Below are 19,541 nucleotides of genomic sequence, written 5' to 3'. Positions count from 1 at the left end.
CCCTTCCCCCTCCCCCCCGGTGCCCACGGAGGGAGGGAGATTGATGGGGGACGCTTATTAAAAAACATTGTAACCGTTTCCGTTTTTATTACGTTGACAAGGGAGCGTTATTTACTGTTATTGTTCGGCGAGCGGGCCGTGCCGGAGCGCGGGCGGCCTCCCGGGAGCTCACCTTAGAGCTGTCCCGGGAAGTCGCGGGTTCGGGGAGGGGGCGCCCCGACAGCCCGCGCCCCCGGGGGTCCTGCTCCTCGCTTCTTCCCCGGGCCGGCTGGGCCGGTCCCCTCGGCGGGGCGAGCTTGCGCGGGGAGGCACCGCAAAGGCCCGGTGACTCTGTGGAAGGAGAAAGGCAAGAAAAAATAAAAAAGGAGCAGATGACTTCATTCCCGGGAAGGCTCCGTCCTACGTGGACCGATTTCCTGGGGACTGTGATGGAACAGCCCCGCTGCCGTTCGAAGCACTTAGAACTAAACCAGATAAAGACCAGAAAATGCTCTGCCCTGCCTGAACCGTGCCAGGGTGGGCTGGCGGGGCGTGTGACCCCAGGCGCGGGGAGGTGGGTCGCATGCCCCCACCCGCGCCGGGTCGTGGCTTCCAACATCCTAGCGTCCTGCCATCGACTGTCCCAAACCTCCCCACTTAGGCTCCTGTACCTTGAGAGGGAGAGCTGTTGGCCCAAGGTCACACAGCTAGGTTTTGTTTGCTAAGGCTCTTGCCAGGACAAAGCCGGTGGAGGCTGGTGTGAGCCAGCGGTTGGACGAGGGCCTTGGAAGCGGGTGCGGCTCAGCTGGGGGCCGGCGAAGGGAGATTAACTCTTCCTGGCCAGGCTCCTGCTCACCCCTCTGGATCCCTGCGCTGGGGGGGTTGCAGGGAGGTGCCCACTGGGATCAGATGGGCCTGAAGGATGTCCTCATCCCCCAGACCCTACTGGGATTTGATCTCATGCTGCTGCTAATTAAAGTTTGCAATTCTGTCCTAACCCAACTCTTCTCTCTTGAACATGATTAGCTCCAATGTAAACAGTTCCTGCTCTGGACAGGGAAGCCAGAGGAAAAAGGCCTCTGGAGTTCACACTATCAAATAGATTTTTTAAAAAATATTTACACTTACAAACAACTCCTAATGAACAACCCAGGTTTTGGAAACAACTTTCAGAGACCCTCTCATGCTGTTTTATGTGTTTTTCTCCCTTCCAACGACCTGAGGCTTAGGATTTGGTCACTGGGGTCTCTCCCCACCTCTTGGCCTTAGATGATTCTCCTTAGATGACCAACGAGGAGGGCTTTTCCAGCCCCCAGACCCCCTCTCCAGACATTCTGGAGTCTAGCACCCCAGGCCAATTCCTGGAGAAGGCCTCTGGATGTGGGGCGTCACAACAAGATAGTTATTTTCAGCTCTGTTCCTAGCATCAACCAGCTCTCAGTTGCAGAGCCCTCTCTGAATGCATAAACCAAAAGTCTCGGGTTCCAAGAAGAGAAGGTGACCCCGTCCACTTCTCCCCTCCCACAGTCCTGCATAGAGTGAAAGACAAAGAGCTCCCCAGCCCTGTGATATGGCAAGCAGAGATAAAGGTGGGCGAGCCAACCAGCCCCTCCACTCTGGCTGTCACCAGCACTCACCCAATAGGCTGACCTTCCAAGCAAAACTCATCTCTAGCAACCGGTAGCAGGTTCAGAGGGTTTAGATTATATGGGGGTCATGCCCCTGGGCAGTTTGACTATGACTGAGAGATGGCAGTTGACATCCAGCGTCACAGAACTCCAGAGATAGGAAGACCATGGAGATTGTCCAGACCAACCACCCCCCACCTTCCTATTTTACAGAAAGGCAAACGGAGGCCCAGAGAGGAGAGACCTGTCTGAGATGTACCACTGGTTCGTGGCAGAACCTAGACAGGACCCAGGAACCTTGCTTCCCATTCACACTCTTCCTTCTATCGAATTATCTGTGTGATCACAAGTTTGGGGGCTGGGGGCGAGATAACCATGGTTAGTAGGAGTACGGAAGCCAGACTACCTGGGTTCAAATCCCTACTTCTAAGTGAAACCTTGGACAAGCAAATTCTTCTCTCCAAGCCTTGGTTCCTTTATGTGTTAACTGGGGATAATAATAGTGCCTATCTTAAAGAATAAAGGACATGATGCAGGTAGGGCACCTGGATTAACTAATGCCTGGCAGAAACTAGTACTTAACTGATGTTGGCAGCAATGATGTGGTGGGGATGCTGGTTGTTGTAGTGGGTTGAATGGTGGCCCCCCAAAAGATAGGTCCACGTCCTACTCTCTAAAACCTGTGAATGTGACCTTATTTGGAAAAAGGGTCTCTGTAGATGTGATTACATTAAGGATCTGGAGACGAAATCATCCTGGATTACCCGGATGGGGCCTAAGTGCCATCACAAGTGTCCTTGTAAGAGATAGAATAGGAGAAGGCCATAGCATAGGCCTCAGTGTGGACTGAGATGGAGATTCAAGTGATGCAGCCACAAGCCAAGGAATACCTGGAACTACCAGAAACCGGAAGAGGCAGGAAGGATCCTTCCCAGAGCCTTGGAAGGGAGCACAGCCCTGCTGACACCTTGATTTCAGATTTCTGGCCTCTTGATTTCAGAACTGCGAGAGAATAATCTGTGTAGTTGTAAGCCACCAAATTTGTGGCAATTTGTTACATAGTCATAGGAAACTAATGCAGTTGGTGATGTTGGGGATGATAATGGGGTGATGGTGCTGATGGTAATGATGATGGTGATGGTTGTGATGATGATGATGGTGATGATGATGGTGATGATGGTGATGGTGATGGTGGTGGTGATGATGATGGTGATGATGGTGATGGTGATGGTGGTGGTGATGATGATGGTGGTGATGGTGATGGTGATGGTGATGGTGGTGATGGTGATGGTGATGATGGTGATGGTGGTGATGGTGATGGTGGTGGTGATGATGATGGTGATGGTGGTGATGGTGATGGTGGTGGTGATGATGATGGTGGTGATGGTGATGGTGATGGTGATGGTGGTGATGGTGATGGTGATGATGGTGATGATGATGGTGATGGTGATGATGGTGGTGGTGATGGTGATGGTGATGGTGATGGTGATGATGGTGATGGTGATGGTGATGGTGATGGTGGTGATGGTGATGGTGGTGATGGTCATGATGGTGGTAATGGTGATGGTGATGATGGTGGTGATGGTGGTGATGGTGGTGGTGATGGTGATGGTGATGGTGGTGGTGGTGATGATGATGGTGATGGTGGTGATGGTCATGATGGTGGTAATGGTGATGGTGATGATGGTGGTGATGGTGGTGGTGGTGATGCTGATGGTGGTTGTAGTCATTTTCTAGAGCTGCCTCCAAGTTCTGGAGGCCAGAAATTCAAAGTCAAGGTATATGCAGGGCCACGCTCCCTCTGCAGATGCTAGGGAAGGATCCATTCCAAGTCTCTCTCCTAGCTCTGACAGCCTCAGGCACTCCTTGGCTTACAGATGCATCACTTCAGTCCTCTAGTTCCTTTCTTCACATGGCCTTCTTCTCCCTGTGTCTTCACAACGTCTTCCCTCTATGTGTGTCTGTCTCTGGGTCCAAATATCCCTGTTTCATAAGGACATCAGTTGCATTGGGTTAGAACCCGCCATAATGACTCATGTTAACTTGATTACCTCTGTAGATACCCTAGTTCCAAAGAAGGTCATGCTCTGAAGCACTGGGGGGTAGGATTCAAGCCTATCTTTTTGGCAGGACACAATCCATCCCATGACAGTGGTGATGATGCAGGTGATGGTGGTGATGGGGGTGATGATCGTGATGACTGCAGCCTGGAGGTGAGAGTGACAGTGATGGGGACAGTGATAGGCCTCAGCCCTGGACCCCCAGACCCTGTAGGTGCTACTTTGGGTACCGTGGTCAGTTTACAGGCCCTGTGGAGGTCAGGAGTCTGTTCTCTGCAGTGAAGAACAGGGTTGGAGTGTCAGCTGAAGGAGCAGAGAAATTTAAAAGATGATCCCAGGATCTCCCTGCCCAGTTGGTGCCACAGGAGAAGCCAGACACCCTTCAGGAAGCTCTGCCATCTGCCAGCTGTGAGGCCTACAGCAAGCCCTCTAACCTCCCCTGGCCTCAGGCTGGGGCCTGAGGTTGCGGAGGGAACTTCTCAGCTTGTGGGTGCTGAGTCTGGCATTCCACGTGCTGCTGAAGTGGGAGCCTGGCCGCATCACGCCAGGTGTGTGTGTGTCACAGTGAGTGGACAGCAAGGAAGGAGGGGCAGGTTGTGGGGGGCTGGATAGAAGACCCCTTCTCCCCCGGGTTTTGCACTTGCTTTTTCCCTGTCACATGCAAGCACTTGCTATTTTTGTACACAGCTAAGTTAGTGCTCACCTTCCGGCCCCTCCCAGCTGCCAGAAATCTCCCTGAGGGTAGGGAGCATGATTTGCACGTCTGTGAGTTGCCCAGGGCCTGGCCTGCTCCTCAACAAGTGCAGAGTGAGTGTGGGCCTCTTTTTTTTTTTTTTTAAACAACAGCAAGTCTTTCCTTTCTCTTTCCATTTGGGCACAATGGAGATAAGACAAGGTGGGGGTGGCCACCTGTTTTTGAATGTGATCTTTCTCCCCAAGACCTGGGGCTACCCAAGGAAGCTGGTAGAACAGCAGTGTCAGCCTGGCCTTGCCTGTCTTCCGGAACCGTGCCGCCTGTAACCATGGCAGCAGGAAGACTGAGCCCGCTGACAGAAAGCCCACTGGTCTTTGGTCTTGAGCGGAAGACAGCAGGGTCAGGCCACTCTTGGTTGTTGGCTTTTTTTCTTATTAGACACAATTACGTTAACTCCCTTCTCGATCTCTTTCTGCAGCTTTTGCAGAGCAATAATGATAATAATAATAGCTGGCATTCATTTACCCAGTATTTACAAGCACATACTCTTGCCAAGCATTCTTCTTTGCACCAGGAGACAGTGGACAGCAAAGCAGAGTCCCAGCCTTTGTGAGGCTCACATTCTAGGGAAGGAGAGACAAAGAACAAAGAAACAAACCAACACTGTGATCCAGGGGCAAGACGAGTTATAAAGGAAACCAAAGCAGGGTGAGGGGCTAGACAGAGAACGAAAGGGACGGAGTTTGGAAAGGGAGGTTGGGGAGGTGATGACACACGAGCTGGGACTGGGTGAAGTGAGGGAGTGAGCCCTGTGCGGAGCTGGGAGCAGAGGTTCAGGGCAGGGGCAGCATGTGCAAAGGCCCTGAGGTGCCTGGTGTCCTGTTTCTAAGGCCACCTGAAGTCAGTGGAGCATGGTGGGCAAGAATGAGCCAAGAGTTGATTTGTGCTTTTAAACAATCTCTCTGGTTTCTGAGCGGAGAATGGACTGAAGGGGCCAGAGGGAGGCCGGGAGAACAGGTAGGACTGGGACAGTCCGAGGAGAGATGGCAGAGGCCTGGTCAGTAACAGCAGCAGAGGAGACGATGAAGATGGCTGGATGTAGGGTATATTTTAAGTAGAGCTATAAGGATTTGAGAAAGGGTCAGATGTGGATGTAGGAGAAAGAAAAGAGTCAAAGAAACTCCAATGTCATGAACAGTGGGAGAGATTTCCTGAGATGAGGAAGCCTGCAGGAGAAGCTGGGGTGGGGTGGGGATCAAGAGTTGGGGTTTGGGGGCCGGCCTGGTGGCGCACTGGATAGTGCGCCGCTTGGGAAGCGCGGCGATACTCACATATTGCACAATTACGAATATGGGATACTGTCCCCAAATCATTTAATGCACATAACCACCCTATAAGTTGAGCTCGATTATTATCCCCATTGTGTAGATGAGGAAACTGAGGCCCAGAGAGCTTCAGCAATTTGCCCAGGGGTCAGAGCTAGTAAGGGTACAAACCCAGGCAGTCTGATTCCAAAACTCATCCGCTCATTCATTCAATCCTTCGTTCATTCTGTTCTTTCACCCATTCATTCACTGTTGTGTGCTCTATATGCTGGGCCTTGCTCTAACCTCTGGCCACACAGCGATTCTGTCATGTTGTACACTATGAGGCCACCGGGGAGGCAACAGCCAGCAAGTCAGACCCAGGCCCGACCTGCACGGAGCTGACTTTCTAAGTAGGGGACAGACCAGTGATGAGCAGAGAGACACATAATGGTGAGATGCTCGTGGATTACACCAAGTGCAAAGGAGAAGGGGGCAGCATGCTTCTTCAAGAGAATAATCGGGGCACACCCAGTACAGTGGTTGGGGCTGCCTCGGAGGAGGGCAAAGGTCTCAGGAGCAGCCATGCCAAGAGCAGGAGGAACAGCATTCCCAGCAGAGGGAACAGCATCTGAAAAGGATCTCGTGGTGACAGAGTGGGGAGGGGACAGTGACAGGCAGGCAGCGCCAGGGAGCGGCTGGGGTCCTGAGCACCTACAGAAACCAGCCACCAAGAGAAGTCAAGCCAGGCCTGAGGGAGGCAGAAGGAGGAAGCAACCCAAGCAGGGAGACAGGAGCGCTGGTCTCACGAGGCCAGCACCCCGAGGCCTCGCGAAGGACGGAGTAGCGGGAACCCCCAAGCTGGAAACATGCCAGTGCCAGTTAGGACTCCATCACAAATCAGGAGAAAAGCTGCCAAGACAAGATGCTGCTGCACGGGATGGCCCAGGCCCAAACGGGGTGAGAAGGCCTGCCCCCCGCTCTTCCCCCGCCTCTACCCAAAGTGTCAGGACTTGAACCCAGGGCTGACTCCTTGGCCGTGTCCTGAAGCATGTCCCACCCCCAGGCTGGCTAGGGCCTTCAAGGAGACCAGCAGATCAGCACCGCCCTCTGGCCCGCATCTGGCAAGGGCCAGGCCGAGCTGGTGTCCTCTGCCCGTGAGCCCAGCCGCCCCAGGAGTCATTCACTCATTGGCCCCTTCCCCCGGCAGCTATTAGCAAATACCTCAACGTACCAGGCGCCCAAACCAGTGCTGGGGACGCGGCAGGAAGTAATACCAAGTTCCTTCCCTCAAGGAGCCGACATTGACATTCAGATTGGGGCAGACCGAAGATGATGGGGGAGACTGAAGATGACGAAGCAACGCGCAGTCAGGCGGAGGTACCGGGACGGGACGGGAGGAAGGAGGAGGCAGCCAGCCCGGGGAGAGGCGGCTTCACCGCTGGCGCTGGGGCAGTGGGTAGCCAGCACTTCGGGGACTGTGCCCTGTGGGATGCCCCATTAAGTTTCAGGGTCTTTCCAGCCCATCCTGTCTCCTGCTCACGGAGGTGCAGGTGCTCCCAGCAGCCCACGGGCAGGCCCTGGAGCGGAGTTTTTGTTCAATACCTTCTTGCTCCTGCTCCGCACATTAGGCCTCCCTCTGAGCCCCTGCCCCTCCCCGCGTGGCAGGCTGCCAATCTGGGGGCAAAGCCAGGTCCCCACCCCACCTAAGAGGTGCCCCCAGGGGTGGGGACATGGGGTCCCTACCTCCACCTCCTCCTGAGGCCACCTCAGTGCCTTTGCTGCTGCAGTGACCAGATGCAGGGGGTTGTGCGTGTGATGCTGTGTCTGTGTCTGTGCATGCCTCTGTGTCTGTGTGTGTGTGTGTGTGTACACGTGTGTGTTGGGTGGACAGAAACAGCGGGATAGGAGAGCAAGGGAGAAAGAGAGAGAGACACACCGACAGAGCAGAGGGCTTGGGTGAGCCAGAGAGAGACAGCGACGGAAATAGACAGAGAGAAGGGGAAACGGAGAAATATGGGAGAAATATGGCCGGGGAGAGGCCCTCAGAGAGACAAGAGGATCGTGAGAGCAGAGGCCTGCACAGCTGAATGGGGAGAGAAAGGCAAAGGAGAAAGGGGTGGGGGGCAGGGGGTGGGAGCTGAGCCCAGAGTAGGGGGAGGGCTGAGCGTGGGGAGGACTTGGGGCGTGCCAAGGCTGGGGTGGGGTCTTAGATGGCCTAGGAGGACAAAGCCAGCTCAGGTACAGGATACGGGCAGCACTTTCTCCACGTGACATCCTGAGTCAGCCCCCCAACCCCACCCAACTGACTAGGGCAAGGACTGGCATGAGGAGCCCAGACTGAGAAGGGGACGGTGGAACCCCTAAGCCGCAAGCTCCCCGCCTTTGGCCCTAAACCCTCTTCACCCCAGTGCCAGCTGGGGCTGTGTGACCTCAGGTGGAGGACTTTGCCTCTCTGGGTCTCCGAGCCCCCTGGAAGGTGATGAGCCTCGTGTGGGAGTAACTGCTCAGAGGACGCAAGGCCCAGGGCTGCAGGGGGTCAGATCCAGGCAGGCTGGGTGACTCTAGCCAAGGGGCTTGGCCTCTCTGAGCCCAGGAGGGATAATAAAATAGGGTTCACATTAGGCAGATGTTCTGACAATGAACAGAGATGGGCAGACTGTAAAGTGCCGAGGGCACATTTTAAATTACCTTTCACAAAAGGTAAGTTCAGGTTGGTGCCAGATGGTGGAAGGGAAAGGGAGGTACACTGGGGAGAAACCTGAGGAGCACAGACCATCTTGGGTCAGGAGGACTCTGGAGCAGGGACAGGGGAGGAAAGCGTCCCTGGGAGGGAGCAGGGATGTGTTTGGGGCTCTTGCCCAGGCAGCATGGGGTCCCACCAGGGCCAGGCTGGACCCTAGGGGGTCCCAGAAAGGCTGAAAGTCAACCTTGGAGACACAGGCTCCAGGAGCCCCTTAATCCCAGGATCCCCTCACAATTGCTATACCCTGTTGTCCAGAAGAAGGCTGCCAGGGGCAGAGAGAAACGGGGTGCCAAGGGGGCCAGGGTCCCAACTTTCTAACTGTGGGCATTTTTCTCTACCCTAAAGGCGAGGAGGATGGGTGTCAGGAGAGAAGAAAAATGGGGAGAAAGAAAAGGGGGAGCTGGAAAGGAACAAACAAGAGGGATTGAAACCTTGAGAGAAGCCGCCCAGGAAAGGACTAAAGGAGCTGAGAAGGGAGGGCCCGCTGCGGGAGGCTGCGGGAGGCTGCGGGAGGCTGCGGGAGCCCGGCGCAGGCGGCAGGCGTGGGGCTTCCAGAGACAAAGGCCCGAGGCCGAGGAGGAGGGAGTGGCGTGGGGAGGACAGGCGGAGGGAAGCCCCTCGCAGGCTGAACGCACAGCCCGGACCCCAGACCCAGCCCAGACCCGCCCCCCGCCCAGCCGAGGCTCTGACCTGGGAAGAGGGGAGTGCACTCCAAACTTAAGAGGGACAAGTCTGCCAGCTGCCCTTGGGGCTGTCACAACAGATAAAACCTCATCCAGGCTTCACCAGGAGCCCCCCTGCACACTAATGCACAGCGGCGAGCTAAAAATACAGGCTCGAGGGGGAGCAGGGAGGGGGGCTGGGGAGCGGGGCTGCAGGTCCGGCTCAGGCAGCCTCGGTGTTCCAGAGCCTCCTAATGATCCAGATGTGCAGCTGCAGAGATGACTGCTTTGGGAACCGCAAATCACCAGCCCCTGGCGGCCCCTCCCTTGAACAGGGTGAGGTGGGGAGGGAAGAAGTGGAGAGAGAAGCCTCAGCAAGAGGAAACCTCTGCAGAGCTCTGGAGGGCAGGGCTGGGGATGAAGGGGGAGATGGGGGGGAAGGGAGGGGGGTGGGGCAGGACAGGGATGTGGGGAGGGCAATGTCTCTGGGGCTCTGAGGCACGGACCTCCACAGGACCAAACATCTAAGCCAGATCTGCTCCCACCCGCTTGCCCCAGACACTGGGGAGCTCGGCAGAGGATGTCAGGGTTGAGCAGGTGGGCTCCTGCCAGGCCTACTCCAGTAGTATTCCCCACTGCCACCCTTTGGTCAGGACATTGGAAGGGTGGGCCTGGGCTGGGGTCTGGCTCTTTGGAGAAGACCCGATAGTGGTGTAACAAGGGCCCCATGCCCAGGCGAGGTCTTGACGTTGCTGGTCAGTTCAATACTCAGAGCATTCTGGAAAGGGAGGGACGCCTATTGTTCCCATTGGACAGATCCATTCATTCATTCGGCAGCTCTACTGAGCACCTTCTCTGGGCCGGCGGGTGCTGGATCCTAGGGGTACAGGGGAGAACCTGACAGGAAGGTGCCCACCCCACATGCACAGAGATGTCCCTAAAACCATAAATTGAGTAAGGGAGGGAACATAGCAGGGTAAGGGGGGGGGTGGTTAGGGAGGCGTCTCCAAGGAGATGACATTTGACATAAAACCCAGGTGCTGAGAAGGATCCAGCCCCACAAAAACCCAGAGACATGGACCCCAAGAGGGAAACCAAGGCTAGGAGACAAGGTGAAGCCGCTAGACCAAGAGTGGAAAGCAGCAGAGCAGTGTGGACCTGGGCCCAGCTGACCCCAAGCCTGGCAGGTAGCCAGGGCCACTCCCACCTGCTCCTAAGCCAGTGCTAGTGAGGTCTGCGTGGCTGGGGGACGGTGGGGGGGCTGACGGCCCAAGGTCCAGGTGTGTGGGAAGCAAGAGGTACCTCCCCTCGGATCCATCGCAGCTGGGGGCCTCACCCCTCTTCAAGAAGAGGCCGGCTCAGTGCGGCTCACCTGGGCTGTAGGGCCGTCCCTCCGCCTTGCAGTCAGATAACACTGGAAAACCCCCTCACCTCTCTGCAAAGCAAGGCCACGTTTCTTCCACTGGCCAATCCTTTCATTCTGAGCTCCTACCGTGTGCTAGGAACTGTCCGAGGCCTTGTGGGGGCAGGACGGCGTGGTGGGCTGAGGGAGCAGGTGGGTTGAGGTCTGAGTGCCAGGAACTCAGGTGTCCCTTAACCTCAGTGCGCCTTGGTCTCCTGCGCTCTGAGACAGAGCTGCGGGCAGGCCACCCTGAACTGGGATGCCTGCTTGTGAAGCCCGGTGCCCTGGCCCAGAGCCAGCACGATGTCAGGCCCGCTCTGACCACCTGTCCCTGTCACCTTGTGCCACCTCGTTTAGCTTCTCCACAGCAGTCACAATTCAGTGGGATCAGCGGCCCACCATGTCTGGGCCCCTGTGGGACAATGACCACCTGCGGCTGAGGTCCCTCACATAGAGCAGGGGCATGCCTCAAAGAGGATCAAAGAGCAGGAGGAGGAGGGTCCCAGAGAGACTCAGAAGCGGGCTCCAGGAACCGCAGAAGCGGGCCTTCAGTTCAGTGCTTCTGGTCTTTCCTTAAATATTTCCCTCTCTGACTCCATCACCATTTAACACAGTAAAAGAAAACCAGTCCCTGGTTCTTTGGGTCTTCCCACTTTTCGAGTCCCCCTTGGCTGCCTGGTTCTCTCCTACAGCTCCTACTGTGTGTGTAGTGAGTGTAGTGTGTTGCACTGTGTGTATATGTGTGTGGTGCCTGTGCATGTGTGTGTGTGTGTGCGTGTGTGGTATGTGTGCATGTGTGTATGTGTGTGGTGTCTGTGTATGTATGTGTGTGGTGTCTCTGGTGCCTATGTGTGTGTGGTATGCAGTGTGTATGTATGTATGTGTGTGGTGTCTCTGGTGCCTATGTGTGTGTGGTATGCAGTGTGTATGTATGTATGTGTGTCTGTGTGGTGTGTGGTATGTGTATATGTGTGTGCGCATGTATATGTGTACTATGCGTAGTATGTGCATGTGTTGTGTGCAGGTGGTTTGTGTGCATGTGAGTGGTATATATGTGTGTGGTGTGTGGTATGTGTATATGTGTGTGCGCATGTATATGTGTGCTATGCGTAGTATGTGCATGTGTTGTGTGCAGGTGGTTTGTGTGCATGTGAGTGGTATATATGCATGTGTGTGGTGTGTGTGTGCATGTGTGTGGTGTGTATGTGGTGTATGTGCATGTGTGTATGTGCATGTGTGTGGTGTGTGTGCATGTGTGTGGTGTGTATGTGTAGGGTGTGTGTGTGGTGTATGTGCATGTGTGTGTGCATGTGTGTGGTGTGTGCGTGTGTGTGGTATGTGTGTGCGTGTGTGTGGTGTGTGCGTGTGTGTGGTGTGTGTGTGCATGTGTGTGGTGTGTGTGCATGTGTGTGTGCATGTGTGTGGTGTGTGCGTGTGTGTGGTGTGTGCGTGTGTGTGGTGTGTGCGCGTGTGTGGTATGTGTGTGCGTGTGTGTGGTGTGTGTGCATGTGTGTGGTGTGTGTGTGCGGTGTGTGCGTGTGTGTGGTGCGTGCGCGTGTGTGTGGTGTGTATGTGTAGGGTGTGTGTGTGGTGTATGTGCATGTGTGTGGTGTGTATGTGCATGTGTGTATGTGCATGTGTGTGGTGTGTGTGCATGTGTGTGGTGTGTATGTGTAGGGTGTGTGTGTGGTGTATGTGCATGTGTGTGGTGTGTATGTGCATGTGTGTATGTGCATGTGTGTGGTGTGTGTGCATGTGTGTGGTGTGTATGTGTAGGGTGTGTGTGTGGTGTATGTGCATGTGTGTGGTGTGTATGTGCATGTGTGTATGTGCATGTGTGTGGTGTGTGTGCATGTGTGTGGTGTGTATGTGTAGGGTGTGTGTGTGGTGTATGTGCATGTGTGTGGTGTGTATGTGCATGTGTGTATGTGCATGTGTGTGGTGTGTGTGCATGTGTGTGGTGTGTGTGTGTAGGGTGTGTGTGTGGTGTATGTGCATGTGTGTGTGCATGTGTGTGGTGTGTGCGTGCGTGTGGTGTGTGCGTGCGTGTGGTATGTGTGTGCGTGTGTGTGGTGTGTGTGTGCATGTGTGTGGTGTGTGTGCATGTGTGTGGTGTGTGTGTGCGGTGTGTGCGTGTGTGTGGTGCGTGTGCGTGTGTGTGGTGTGTATGTGTAGGGTGTGTGTGTGGTGTATGTGCATGTGTGTGGTGTGTATGTGCATGTGTGTATGTGCATGTGTGTGGTGTGTGTGCATGTGTGTGGTGTGTGTGTGCATGTGTGTGGTGTGTGTGTGCGGTGTGTGCGTGTGTGTGGTGCGTGCGCGTGTGTGTGGTGTGTATGTGTAGGGTGTGTGTGTGGCGCGCGCACGTCATTGAGACTGAGATGTTGAGGTAGCAGGGGTTTCCTCTGGGGACCCGAGGAAAGGAGGCGCGTGCGTGTGTGTGGTGTGTATGTGTAGGGTGTGTGTGTGTGCGCGCGCGCGCGCGCACATCATTGAGACTGAGATGTTGAGGTAGCAGGGGTTTCCTCTGGGGACCCGAGGAAAGGAGGCGTTTTCACCACAGCCGAGCAGGCAGGACCCCAGCACCTAGGCCCCAGTAGGGTTTTGTCAAGGTGACATGGGCTGGCAGGGCTGTGTGGCTGTTTGTTTGATTTCCTCCGACTTCCAAACTAGTTGAAATTACACATCAAGCATCGATTTAATTAAGTTTTCCAGTGTGTGGCATAATTAGTAAGACACACGACTGGAACAGGGTGGGCGGTCCCATCCCTGCTCTTGCCTGTTAGAATTCTCAGCCCTCGGGCCACAAAATATGGCAAGTTGTAACATGGGGGTTGGGACCCGCTAGCTAGAGGCCTTCATTCCCCACCCGAGGGGAGCCAGGCAGTGGCCTCACCCCACAGGTAAGCTAGCACACACCTGGGCCAGCAACTGAGCTCAGGAGCAACTCAGGGAGCCTGCCACCCTCCCTGGGGCCCCGAAATTCAAGAAGGGGATCAGAGGAGTCTAGGACAGGATCACCCAGGGCCTATTTGCCACAAGGTCTGGCCAGCCTCTGGGCCACAGTCAAATCACAGATCGGCACTTCCACTGCATTAGACCCTAGTGCTTTAGCTCTCTCCGGCTCCATCCCCGTCAGGAAAGGCAGTGGCAATGGCCACCTACCAGCCCGGGAGATCCCAGGGTTCCTGTTCACCTGGGTGTGGCACGGACTGTTGGGATCTAACAGAACCCCCAGTTTGGAAGCATCTTTAGGAATCTTCCAGCCCGTGGTGCACCCAGGGGAACTTAGGTCTAGAGAGGGAATGGGGCAGGTCCTGGTTCCAAATAAGCAAGGAAGAGAACCATGGGGCAGCCCCTACCCTGTCTAAGAGCAGCTTCGGTGGCTGAGCCACACCCCGCCACCTCGTGGGGCCCTCACGTGCACCCTCCGCATGCACTCCGAACCTGGGCCGTCAGAGGTCTCCGAGAGCCTTTCAAGGGACAAATCCAAATGGCCCGTTTCATCCTTTTCCCCCTTGACCCCCGAGGCCCTTGTGCCTGTTGACCCCACCTTTTCTGGGCTTTCCTCCTCCCTGCAGCATGGACGCCTCAGGGCTGGGCCGCACCCTCGTCTTTTCCACCTGTGCACTCCAAGGCTGCCCACACCCTGACCCTGGCCTGAGCCCCCGACGACCTGCATCCCAGGCCCCAACCCCCACCCACGGCCCTCCTACCATCTCCTGTCCTCCCTCCCCACTCAGGCCGCCCACTGGGACCTTTCCTGACCACCCCAAGGGGCCCGGATCCAGGCCCAATCACCTTGACCAGTGGACTCTGAGCCCCAAGGACAGCTCAACACAGGTCCCCAAGGCCGCGCTCAGTAGACGGATGTAATAACAGAGGGAGCATTTATTAAGCCTTACGGTGGTCAGGCCCTGTCCTCAGGGCTTCACACTATCAGAGTCCCCAGTTTACCATTCCTCTGACCATCCTCCCATCCATCCTCCCATCCAAGAACACTGAGGCTCAGAGGGGTTACAAAATGTACATTATTATTAAATGGAAAGGCTGGGATTTGAATCCCAGCACGTGTCACCTAGCACCCAGACCTAACCCCTGTGTGAAACAGCCTCCCATCTGTCCTCTCATCCATTCCTCTGTGCATCCTCCCGTCCATCCTCCCGTCCATCCTCCCATCCGTCCTCCCATCCGTCCTCCCGTCCGTCCTCCCGTCCATCCTCTCATCCATCCGCCTGTCCATCCTCCTGTCCACCCTCCCATCCTGCCATCCTCCCAGCCTTCCTCCCAACCATTCTCCCATTCGCCCTCCATCCTACTGTCCATCCATCTTCCCGTCCATCCTCTCGTCCATCCTCCCATCCATCCTCTTGTCCATCCTCCCGTCCATCCTCTTGTCCATCCTCCCATCCGTCCTCCCGTCCGTCCTCCCGCCTGTCCTCTTGTCCATCCTCTCGTCCACCCTCCTGTCCACCCTCCCATCCTGCCATCCTCCAAGCCTTCCTCCCAACCATTCTCCCATTCACCCTCCATCCTCCCATCCATCCTCCCATTCAGTTTCCCATCAACCTCTCTTCAATCTGTCCACCCACACTCCCATCTATTCCCTCATCCATCCCTCATCCATCCATCCTTCCATCCATCCTCCCAACCCCCCAGGACCCCGCCCTCACTTGGGCTCTGTCATGCCTTTATTGGGGCTGTTCCCTCCACTGGGCATGCCGTTCTCTCCTTTGTTGGCCTGAGGATTCCCACCCGGATGAAGCCTGTCCAGACCACTGCCCCCACCGCTCCCGGCACTGCAGTGCCACCTCAGTGCCCACCAGGATGCCAGCACTGATCAGGAGCTCTGGCAGCGTTGCTGGCCAGTACACTGTGGGCCCTACCTTCCCGGAGCTCGCTCTAGTAGTGGAGGGAGATGGTGGGATGTGCCTTGGGGGACACAACTAATTTTAACAACAGCCTTAGGAAAAAGACAAATCTGTCCCTTTTTTCCCCTCCTTGGGGAAAAAAATGTGTGTGTGCGTGTATATGCGCACGTGACTCAGAGCATGAATGCCGGAAGCTGGGACCAGGGCATCACGGGCCTGCTTCGCCCGCTAGAGGGGACAGGTGCAAAATCTGCGGCCGCAGGGCAGCAGCCTCACGAGCTGACTCTCGGCCCCCAGGGCCTGGTGTTTGTCCAACACCAAACCCCTGGCAATGCTGTCCCCTGCCTGGCCGGTGCACGGCAGCCTATCTGTGAACTTTGACCCACCTTGGGAGGCGGCTGAGCAGGGAGCCGAGAGCCAGAGCCTGGGTGGCCTTGGGCCAGCTACTGCCCTCGTGGCCCTCAGCTGCCACCCTGTCAGCTGGGGGGCTCTCCCAGGCTGCCGTGGGGTGGAGGCCAGATGGGACAGGGAAAGGGCCGTGCACAGACAAACGAGGTGTGGGCCATCCCCTCTGCAGACCCACGTTGGGGGTTGGGGTCCTTGCGGGGGCATGAAGCTTTGGAAACTCTCGTCTGTCCCCCGACCATCCTTTTGCTTTCCAAAGCAGAATCCGGCCTCTTGAAATTCTGCACACTAATAAAATTGTAACTAATTTACATCCGAGATGGGGAGTGAGTGGCAGGGGTTGTCATGGAGACCATCTCCAGGGCCCGGCTGCCTCCGCCTCCCCGTGCAGCCCAGAGATCAAGAGATTCTCTCTGGAGCTCTGCAGCTGGGACCAGTCCTCACGCCTCCCAGGCACCTGCCCCCTCCTCCCACTCTGGCAGGCTCCTCAGGGGATGGGATGGGGGCGGGACCCCTCGGACAGGCCACAGCGTCTGGAGACTATGTTCTGGAGGTCAAAGCCCCTCTCTCCTGGCTGAGTGTCTGCCCCGACCCCCGTGGGCCCCACTGGCTTCTCTCCAGACAGAGACTCTTTCCCTGCAACACAGCCAGCGGCAGCACTCAAAGTGGGGACAGTTTCCATGGGCGGCGCAGGACAGCAGAACCCCGCACTACCCGGAGACCCATCCTCCTGGGGTTCACCCTGGGAGAGGCCCCATCCTGGACCACCAAGGATCCAAAGATGGAGATGCCTCCCCTGGCCTTACACAGTTCACCCGCCAACAGGAGAGACATAGAAATAACTAAGCATACTCTGTGCTAAGCCCGTCGCATGTATGATTTCACTCCAACATTGACAACCCAATGCAGAGGGTAATATTGTAATCCCCATTTTATCAGTGAGGAAAAGGTCTCAGGTGGGTGAGCAACACCCAAGTTCAGATCCCTGGAGGCAAAGCCACATCTCCTGATTCTAAAACCATCACGGAAAAATGATAAACTACCTCCAGAGAAGCAACCGAATAAGATGATTATAACAAGCAAGAGTACGTGCATTCAGAGAGGGGGTGAGGACACACAGGGACCCTCAGGAATCAGGGAATCTAAATTGGGTTTTGAGGGATGAATAGGAGTTCCCCAAGGGAAAAAGTGGGAAAAGAGTGTTCCAGGCAGAGGGAACACATACGTAGGCACAGAGGTGAGAACCTGCCCAGAACATTCAAAGACCATAGCTGGGTGCTGGAGGGTAATGTAGAGAAGGGAGGGGTCAGCTGGGGCCAAGGAGGGCACCCCGCCCTGAGGGGCTTCGCTTACTCAGCTAAGCACCCTGGACCTTATCCTGTAGACGAGGGATTAAAGAGCTGAGGTCCGAGAAGCTCCACCTTGAGGGTCCTGGGGCACAAGTACAAACGGAGGTGCATGTGCCAGCGGTCTAAACAGTTACAAGTCAGAGGTCCAGCCTGGAAGGTGCTGGCTGAGGAGCTGTCCTAGTCTCCTTCTCTGACAAGCATACCTTCCCGGTGCTCTGGAAGGCCAGGCTCACATCTGTATTCTTGTCTCTTCAGAGTTTTGCACCAGAATGTGAGGCCATGGGTAGAGCCAGGACCTGGGCCCCAGTCCCCCTGAAAGGGGGGGACTTGTGAGATGCAGATTCTTGGACCCCCTCCAGATCCAGGAAAACATACTCCCCATTTAACTCCATAAGAAGCTGGAGGTCGTGGAAGACCACCTGGGGGTCAGGGGACACAATCAGATTTGTGTTCTAGAAAGGTACCCCCAGCTATTGGGCGAGGGTGGGCAGGAGAGGAGAGTTGAGAGGTGCAGGGAGGCTGGCCACAGCCAGGTGGGAGAGCTCAGTGGCTGGGACAGGGCGGGGACGGCCATGGGTTGTCGGCAGAGGCTGTGTTTGAGATTCGGGGGCTGGAATGGATGGGTCCTGGTGCTGACGAGGTCTGGAGGTGAGGAAAGATCCAGGGCGGCTCCTTTGGGATCATAAAATCTAATCAGGCTGCAGGAGGCCTGGGCTCTGGGCAGACTCCATTAGGGAAGAGTCTACTCCCCTCTGCTTGACCCCGGTATCCCTGGGGCCCCTTCAATGTCACACTGAGGGTCAACTCAAGGCTATGAAAGGGGAAAAAAAATTAAAAGCCCGCCCCTCCTCCCGACTCTGACAGGAGCCTGCAGCTTTGTTGGGGAGGCTGCGGTGAGGTGAGTGGCCACCCCCAGCTGGCAAAGGTGGGCAGGGCCTTCAGGGGCTGGGTGGGAGGGGGGCTTCCTGCTGGAGGAGGACTTTGGGCCCTCTCACCTTCCCTACTGAGCTACACAGTTCTAGAAATATCTTAATAATAAAAATAATAGCCATGAAAATGACAGCAACTATTGCCATTGATTGAGCATTTTTTATGTGCTAAACACTGATTACACAGCCAGAAAGTGGCAGGGTGGGCTCTGTTGGACTCCAGGCCATTGGCTGGGAACCAGTCTTCTCCGTGCCAGGCAGAGAGGGGCTTAAGACTGAGCCCCTGTCCTCAGAACGCTCACAATCTATTTGGTGATGAGACTGCTGTAGACCCATCCCTGGGAGCATCTAGAAGGCTCTAGAAGGTCCACGCAACTCTAAAAGGCATGCTCCAAAGGCCAACTTTTGAAACCATATGGGACTAGACTGTGTTTATCAGCTGCAGGAGTTCTGAAGAGAGAAAGCTCGCAGGAGCTGCCGGGGAAGGCGTGACTTGAGCTGAATGCTGAAACAGCAGCCATATTTGAACAAGCGAGAAGTGGGGAGGGCATCCTGGGTAGGAGGCTGCAGCCTGGGCAGAGCAGTGCGGGTGAGAATGCGGTAGGAACAAAGACAAGGCCAGGGCTGGAGCAGCGAGTCGCAGGAGGCAGGGACCCTGAGTACCAGCCCAGGATGGACACATATCAGCCAGGCCTGGCATGTGCCCTCATGCCCCTGTGCTACCAGGAGGATGTAACACCAGCACATGCAGGTGTCCACCATCATCAGGCCTGGGATGGTTCCCAAGAACAAGAGCCACCCAGGAGGAGGTGTCACTATGAAGGGTGCCAAGCCTAGGCTGTCAGGAGAATGGAGGCCTCTGATCTCCCCAGAATCCTGGAAGAAAAGCTCCATGCCCTACACCCCCTCAGCCAAGAGCCCATTATCAGGTGGGCAGCAATGCAGAGCCAGCCATCAGCTCGGCCTGCTGGTCCCCCACCTGCCTCTAGCAGCAGTGGACACCCTGGGTTCAAACCCTGCTGCCCCAATTACTGTGTGACCCTAAGCAAGTGACCCTTAACCTCTCTGAGCTCAGTGTCCTTACCCACAGAGTGGAGATGAAAACCCCAACCTCCAACAGTTCACTGCTTCGTTTTGGATTAAATGAGATGATGCCAAGAAAGCGTGTAATCGAGGACGCGGTGCAGAGCTCCCATCTCATCGGCTCTGGGTCCCTCCCTTCCATCCGCAGGCTCTGGAACAGGGCAGGTGTGGCCGTAGAAGGTTCTCACCTGGATTAAATGAGATGATGCCAAGAAAGCGTGTAATCGAGGACGCGGTGCAGAGCTCCCATCTCATCGGCTCTGGTTCCCTCCCTTCCATCCGCAGGCTCTGGAACAGGGCAGGTGTGGCCGTAGAAGGTTCTCACCTGACTTACCCCTTCCGATCGCATAACTCACCGCTTCTGCATCATCCCACAGCAGAGCCGGGCCGAGAATCTCACCTGATTTATTTTTTATTTTTTATTTTTTA

At 55.8% G+C, this 19,541-nt stretch overlaps 1 protein-coding gene across 1 annotated transcript in view; it reads right to left on the bottom strand.

Moving 5' to 3' along the window:
* LOC103596111 (chromosome unknown open reading frame, human C9orf106) overlaps positions 1-19,541 on the bottom strand; it is a 129,248-nt gene that overhangs the window by 55,534 nt on the left and 54,173 nt on the right. The window contains 2 exon segments of the mRNA XM_008579683.1: positions 173-330; positions 714-852. Coding sequence (XP_008577905.1) covers positions 173-330; positions 714-852 — 297 coding nt within the window.

Source organism: Galeopterus variegatus, unplaced genomic scaffold (assembly GCF_000696425.1).
Source record: "Galeopterus variegatus unplaced genomic scaffold, G_variegatus-3.0.2 Scaffold80, whole genome shotgun sequence".
Classification (NCBI taxonomy): Eukaryota; Metazoa; Chordata; class Mammalia; order Dermoptera; family Cynocephalidae; genus Galeopterus; species Galeopterus variegatus.
Note: the sequence above shows the minus strand (reverse complement) of the source record. Positions and strands in the feature narration are given on the sequence as shown.